Raw genomic sequence first — 8,122 nt, forward strand, 5'->3', positions numbered from 1 at the left:
TTGGGAAACATGTGAAGACTGCCTCAAAATTCAAGCCTACTGAAGAGAATCCCAATCAGACACGATAGGATCACAGCAAAGCTACCTCGTAACATAAGTGAAGAACAAAAATACTAATCAGCATTTAATTAGCAGGAGAAAAGGTCCCTCAAACGTGACAGAAGTAACGTTAACAATCTTATTTTACTACATGCAATTAACTTCTGTTCTGTGCTTAATGAAGAAATCACACATTTCACAGGCTGATAGTAGTGGCAGCAAGAAAGATGGGTTATTTACATTCCTCCTTTTAAATACAGTTTTCAACATTCCTTATCCACACTGCAAAATCAAAGCGATCTTTTACCACAAATTATGCTTCCCACTGGAAAGAAAAAAAAAAAAGGAAAACTTGAGGAAAAAATAGTAAAGCCTCTCCCATCCGTGCATGCACTGAAATCAAGAGCCTCCCAGTGCTGTATTTGTGGAAGAATTCAACCTAAACTAGCAAGAGAAAATTAACAAAGATGGTTGAAATTTTAATCTGGATACAGCGCTATCAGAGTCAAGCTGACCTAATCAGCTGCAGATTTGATCTCCTCAGAGGGAAGATTTACAAGCTTAAAAATTATGGTTTATTCCCTCCCCCAGAATTCCAATTCCAGCCTTCTTTTTCCTCTGCTGTGTTTGTTACATTTCTCATGTGTCTTCTTCCATTAACTTTCACATACTCTTGACTCTCTAGCTGACAAATACTGTGTTGGTCACCCCAGCACGACTAAAGCATGGCTTCTGCAAGACTGCAGAGGGTTTTTTTTAAACAGCCTTTTTGTAGGAAGTCCTTAATTAAAACTGGCTACAAAACACCTCTTCTGGCCCCAAATCTCCTTCTGTCTTTAAACAGCCCAGAGCAATAAAAGCCTTTTGGACATCTAACAAGGTTACAGAAGAGGGATGAGGTGGGAGTTGGTTTAGGGCTTCGTAGTACTTTTCTGAGTCTGAAAACATGCATGCAAAGCCTGGCAAAAAGAGAAAGCAGTATATTCGATCTTTGAAACTCTTCATTCAGAGATGTGTTTTAAATTGATAAAGAACCCTTCAGTCCAAAGGGCAGTGCACCAGAACTGCTCAGCATCTGCTGCCTCTCAGCCTGGGATGCTCCCTCTCACCTTGTGTTTTACCCCAGCCCGCACCTCAGCTGCATCTCCTCACTGCATCCAGCAGTGCCTCTGGAAGTCACCACTCACGCTTACAAGGCCTTGTTGATGGGCATTTTATTTCTCTTATTTCTCTTTTCCAGTAAAGATGAAAGACCATCAGGGCATCTTTTACAACGGGACTTAGCTTTCAAAAATGCACCCTTTAGAAATCAAACCAGAATAACCTCTGAGGAAAAAGTACATCACACTAATGGGATGAACAGAAGGGCTCAACACACTAAAATGCACAAGATAAAACACAAGCGAAAATGTTAATTGAGCCTCCAGGCTAGCCACTTACAAAAGTGCACATTGCTGTAATTACCAGGGTAGGTCTTACCACTGGAGTATGAACAAGACTCTGTGACCAATGATTTCCATGCAAGGCTTATGTTTTATATGCAAGCTGAAGCCACCACTCCAGAACTCTGAACAGTAATTAATCAGAAAGAAAGGTAGCAAAGGTTACATCTTGATAAAAGAAACCTATGAAAATTAGCTCTTTTGCTCTTTTAAAAATTAAAACACTTCTTTGACCCCTTTGGAAAGAGGAAGGATGCAAATCAGAAGAGCTATTAATTCACTTCTTCACCCTTCCTCCAGCACACAAGGATTACTTGCCTTTGTTCAATATGAGCCATCAAAGAATTGCAGGAATTTTTCTTGCAGTGTGGAGTAAGCCAAGTCAATAGGTCCAGCTGGGATACCTGTGCCAGCGGCGCTCTATCCTATGTCCATCCATGTGAACGACAATCCAGCTGCTAAGTCACCAACCCTCTCCAAATCATTCTCAACAAGGCACATGGTTATAGGACCACCAAGAAATCACAGAATATCTGAAGTTGGATGTGACCCATAAGGATCATCAAGTCCAACTCCCTGCTCCTTGCAGGACTACCTAAAACTAAACCGCACGACTAAGAGCATCATCCAGATGCTCCTTGAACTCCGACAGGTTTGGTGCTGTGACCACTTCTCTGGAGAGCCTGCTCCAGTGACTGACCACCCACTCCGTGAAGAACCTTTTCCAAAGGTCCAACCTGGACTTCCACTGATGCAGCTTCATTCCATGTCCTCATGTCCTGTTGCTGGTCACCACAGCAAGAAGATTAGCACTTCTCTCTCTGCTTTCCCCTTTGAGGATGTTGTAGTCTGCGATCTCATCCTTCTCGAAGCCGAACAATCAAAGTGACCACAGTTGTTTTGCGTAAGTCTTGCCCTCAAGGTCTTTTATCATTGGTTGCCCTCCTCTGGACACACTCTGATAGTTTCATATCCTTCTCATACTGAGGTGCCCAAAACTGCGCACAATACTCAAGATGGAGCCGCACCGGTGCAGAGTGTGACAGTCACCTCTGTTGATGGGTACCTGTGCTTTGCTTAATGCACTGGACATGGTGTGTGCACTGTGGTGTGCACACCCTCAGAACAAGGAGTAGGCAATGAGGGACCAAAGTCCCATCAGTGCAAGGTTAGCAGTGCTTATGTGCCTGTTTCCAGCAGCATAGTCCCTGGAGAAGATGAGGATGCTGTTTGCAATACCCAAAACACTCATCTGAAGTGGCTATCTCAGTCAAAGAGCTTTCCTGTACTCTGAGAGAGAGAGAGAGGAGGATTTGCAGAGAGGGAGTTTGAGCTATGGAGACCTTTTGATCCTGTTGATCACAAAAGCAGTCTGACCTCCTAATGACAATCCCCAGGTGTGGGTTCAGTTCAACTCAACAGACACCCAGAGATTAATTCAGCTGCCTAAACACAGGCATTGTATCATTTGTCCTAAAGTATCTGCAACACCTATGCAGCTTGGAAGATAAAACACAAACCTACACAAGGCCTGGACCTCTGAAACAGGAACTAGATACCAGGACATGTCAAGTGGCACCAGCACTTCTGCATGGGCTGCTGAACTGATCTGTACATTTAGAATGAGCCGAGTAACTCTCTAGGCTTCATCCCCTGTATCAATTAAAGATCCACTAACTTATAATACAGCTTAGATACTTAAAAGATGTTGATACCTACTTGGAAGTAACCTAGATTTGTGGGTCTTAATCTGCAAGCTGAAGGCTTTCCAATGCTTCTACCTCCTGCCTGCAAGCAGCACACACCAAGCTGACCAGCCCCGATGGACAGGTCTTACCATAGAATACCTCCCCATTGCACTGGCTGCTGTGGACAAACTCGAATCAGAGCTACGGCTACAAGGATCAACACTTACTGTCCATCAGATGAACATCTAATCCTGGATTTCCCCATTGCACAGGGGAATTTGTAGCAAAAGAGCTAAAGTAGATGTACTTTAGCCTGTAACAAGCTGTAAGTACTTGCATGCATGACCACTTTTTTTGCAGGCAGCAAAAAGAGTCTCATTACTGCCCATTTGCTGAATTAATCAAGCTTCAGGATATCCTAATAAGTGAATTAATCTGTTTCCTAAAACAAGAATAAAAGCTTCACGCTGTCAAAGCATAAACACATCTAGAGGGCAGCAATGATATTGTCATCTTTAGCTAAATATAGATCCTGAGCAGAGACAAGTGCACAGCCGTACACTGCACCAATACATATATTTTCTCTTTCTTTTTTTTTCTTTGAGAATAATATATAAGCTCTGCTGCAAAATTGCAGAGTAGTAAGTAGATAGCATCATTTTCAGATCCTTGGTCAAATAACATTTTGCCTGTACTCACAAATCATTCTACAGGGTAACCAGATCTTGATTCGTCAGCACAACTTTATTTCCCAAATAAAGAGGAAGGAAAAAGAATCACCAAAATAACAAAGTGTTGGAGATGAAAACTACTCACAGACTGACAGACCTTGCTTTACGAATCCAGCTGAAACTTATCTGAGTCACTCAGCAGTTCCCAAGAGACACGCAGAAACACAGACACAGGCACAAAATCACCACAGGAATGTTTTGCAGTTAGAATGGAAGTACTTTAGGCAAACAGTTTACTCTATAGTGACAAACAGGAGGGGACCTTTTACACACCAGTTCTTAAGTTTTTTTGATTCAAATAGCCTTTTGTTAAATTTTGATGGCATATTGCAGGGTTTGATAACATCCCCATCCAAGCACTCAGGGGTTCTGAGTTAGATGGAGCAACAATCACAGCATGAGAGTTGACAAGATGAAAACCAAGCGAGAACAGGTCCATCCAAAGCCTCTGATGAGATGATCTGTGGTGATGCAAACTATTTGTCGCACTTTGTCTTGAATTTCATACACTATGAACACAGAGATTACAACAGGGCACAGAAATAGCCACTTGAGTACCAGAACATGGGCAGCCTGGTTTGCCGTAGATCAGCGTCCTGTGCTTGACCGAGTCTGAAAAAGGTTTTCATACAGTTCAGCCACTTCCAAGTCTGGATTTTCTAGTATTTACAATCTAAAAGCTTTTGTTTACAGGGAATGCTACTGGGTTCATTTGCTCCAGCTGATGAGCTACTTTTATGGAACTGGTAGGAACTGGGAATTTTTGAGATCTTAATTTCTAAAAAAATAATCATTGAAATTGATCCAAAAGGTTTATACGCATTAGAATGAGAAATATACCCACAGCCTTACAAAACCAAACTAAAGATATGCTAGACTTCCTAAAAGGTGGCAGACCACAAACACAGGACGCAGGACAGTGTAATAAATATATGAGTTACGACCTTAAATCCTTAGTAAAAGAGAGGCATTGAAGAGTGCTTTTTCTGAACTTGTCTGATTTTGCTCTCAAAAACAGTTCAGCGCAATGTTACACACCATCATTAATCCCTTTGCCCCAGCCAAAGGCAAAACAAAACAGGACAAATCTACACTACATGTCCTAGGCAGACATCTTTATTGGTCCAAGCCATCTCCAGATCAAACCTTCGCTTTGCAGCTGCATTATTCACCTCTGAAATTCGCAAGATCCATTCCCTATTTTTTATCAGTTGTCTGTGCTCATTTTATTATCTGAATGATGTGCACAAATTAGCTTTTTAGAACACTGAGTCTCACTACAAATGGCCCTCTAGCCAGCCCACAGACTAACTTGGCGAAATCATACAAGTTCAAGTAGTCAGGCCGTGTCAGTATTTGGCCTTCCCAAACTTTGGACATGTTCTTCATGTTCGAATTGCCACATCTTTCAAATCACAAAAGAGACTGCATCTCTGTACTCAAACATTAACCTGCTGTCCTACTGCTTTCCCAAGCCTTGATCATCAGAACTGTCAGAACTATTGCTCAAGAAGCTACTGAATTTACAGGCTGACTCAAATCTTGTTATATTCCTTCCTTTCCTCTTCTGTGCCATGACTTGGAGGAGCTGCACAAATGGAAGAGTGTAAGATCAACTGAAAGCCACCTACAGTGGCTTCAGTGCATTTTAGTGCTCTATTTCAAGCTATGTACACTACCACATCTGGGCACCCATATCCACTACCAATCAGCCCTGTAGACACACGTTTTCTCAGCGTGACCACTCACATTTTATGTTGAAAGGAGAAAAATGTTCATTTTCGCGGGCTGTGACAAAATAATGCTTCAGCATTTCAACAACGTATTTTAATCAGTCTGCTCTTTAATTTAATTAACTTGCCATTGCTCTAAAAGCATTTAATTTAAGAAAATTTATTAGCTCTGTAATACAAGCGCTAACCACCACTGAGAAGGAGAGGAGCAGGGAAGAACTTTAAATGAGGTCACTGATGAACTACTGAAAGCATTAACAGAGTTTATAAACACAAAATGAGCTATTCAAGATTTTTTTATTCTTCTGTGCAAAGGGAAAGCATTTAAACTCTCTCCACTGTGTTTCTGATATATATAAGGAATCATCGCTAATACAATTCTTTTTCCCTTCCTTCTCTCCTTTTGGAGAAACAAAATTAAGACAGTGGAAATACTGACGTCCTCCACCAAAAAAGTAAATGAACAAAAAAGGACGTATGTCTCTGAGGGACCTTTCCTATGGCTGTTCTTTGAGGGTCCACTCTGATACACTTGCTCTTGTCTGAGCTGCCTTAACTCTCAGAAATTTTCTTCTGATCTCAACTTATACTGTAAAGGTAGTGGACTATTTGTTATAATCAAAGACAGTATAACCCAGCCCTGAGCGTGTTCCCACCTATTTTATTGCAAAGAACACAGGTCAGAGAATACAGGGTTTAAGGATGATCTTGAAGTTCTCTGAGGTGACCTCCTTACCCTGCTCAAAGTCAAGGGTGACAGAAACTGGTCCCTACAAACAAATCTGGAAGACGGCTTTGTTTCGGATAGCAAATACACAGAACTTCTGACATCCAGAGCTGGGGAAAGAATAAATTCACTTTCAACATGTTAAAAAATAAGGTCTAAGATGACAGGGCCATTCTTTTATGGGACTTATTGAGAATAACAGCCCCACAAAATTAACATTACCTGAAAATTAGACTACTAACATGCGAGCAACAGTTCAGAGTGAAACATGGAATTAAATGTCCCCAAAGTCGAAAGCACACTGAGTCGTCTGAAAAAATGAGTGGCAAACAAGTGGGTACACATATTTGGAACTAATATGTTAAAGCTCTTAATGAAAGGTCCAAACAGTACTGACAGATAAGCAAAAGGAAATGAGTGCCTGGGTCCGACAGCCTGAATAATAAATTTTTAGTGAGTCATCACGATTGTTTACCTCTAAGACTAAAGCATCAGCTCCAAGAGATTTCTAAGGAGCCCCCACACTCCCTCGCTTTGAATATTATTTGCCTCATAATATCCTCTACTGTTTCGCTTGCAGGAATGATACAGCCACCCCAGCCTCATAAGCCGACCGCTGCTGAAGTTACCAAACAGGCTCCGGACCTCAACCTTCTGTTAAATACAACTTCCAGCCCAGTTTGTCCCCCTGTTCACACAGGCAGCCTCTCAAAGGGAGTGTCCTTTCAAAATTCAGTTCGTAGGCATTAAGACTTAAGTACTTCACGAGCCACTGGATCTTTAATTATCCAAATGGCTGAAGCACTGCTGCAAATAAATTCAGCTATGCATATCTACACACGAACGAACACGGAAAGCACAGTATATCCTCCTTAGATTGCAGAGGGTATTTTTGCCCAGATCTGCCCAAATGCACTGAAGTAAAGAGAAAGAAAAGCACAAGTTTGTGCTTTTGAGAAATCTGTATCATTCCAGGCAGGAATTTTGAATATACAGGCTGGAATGTAGAGGAAATGTTGATTCCCAGGGAAACACTTCTTTTTTCTTAAAACAAATTTTAAGTGGAAAATATAGTTTGGGTATCCCCAGGTGCCTTCTCACCACCAGATGTGTGGGAGAAGGAAAGGAGTTTGTACTTACTCGTGGTGTTGTATTTGATCCCATTGAAGAACTCCGGGCAGGGTCTCTCTACCAGTTCCCCTGCAGAGGTTCTGGGCCAGCAGGTCCCGATCTGATCAGTGGTGGCATTGCAGTACGGACCTTTTGCATCAAAAAAGGAGACAGAAAGGGAAAAAGAAGCAACTGAGAAAGCACAAAAGCGACACAATCTGCATCACAAAGCAAACCGAATCTTCGCACTTAGAAAGCTTTTCCGAGCCCTGCGCTAGGTAATGATTCCTACCATCAAAGCCCAGGAAAGGGATAGAGGAACTCTCTAAAAAAGTCTCTTGTAAACGATCCAGGAGGCTGCAGTTAACATCAAATTCTTCTAAGATGAACTGAGATATGGTGACATCCATTATTCCCCTCAGGACTGCTGAACTGGATCAGGCTTCTTTCTTCTGCTTTTGTTGTGCCCTCTCCTTTCTTCCTTTCTGGAAACAAGTGAACACCAAGCTGCGGACACCCTGCAGTCTCGTGTGTGCGCGCCTCTCCTCTTCCCAGCGTGCTGACAACTTGGCTGAGAGTCTGCGTCTGGCTGTGCAGTTCAATCCTTCCAGCTCCTCTTTGCTTTAAAACAGCAGCTCAGGAACCAATGGGA

General features: G+C 42.1%; 1 protein-coding gene across 1 annotated transcript in view; it reads right to left on the reverse strand.

The window, feature by feature from the left end:
* LOC104543828 (corticotropin-releasing factor receptor 2-like) overlaps positions 1-7,880 on the reverse strand; it is an 80,979-nt gene extending 73,099 nt beyond the window's left edge. The window contains exons 1-2 of the mRNA XM_010188523.1: positions 7,763-7,880; positions 7,501-7,620 (exon numbers count right to left, since the gene is read on the reverse strand). Coding sequence (XP_010186825.1) covers positions 7,501-7,620; positions 7,763-7,880 — 238 coding nt within the window. The remainder of the gene's footprint in view (positions 1-7,500; positions 7,621-7,762) is intronic.
* Between the last annotated feature and the right edge of the window lie 242 nt (positions 7,881-8,122).

This window comes from Mesitornis unicolor, unplaced genomic scaffold (genome assembly GCF_000695765.1).
Source record: "Mesitornis unicolor isolate BGI_N332 unplaced genomic scaffold, ASM69576v1 scaffold42287, whole genome shotgun sequence".
Taxonomy (NCBI): domain Eukaryota; kingdom Metazoa; phylum Chordata; class Aves; order Mesitornithiformes; family Mesitornithidae; genus Mesitornis; species Mesitornis unicolor.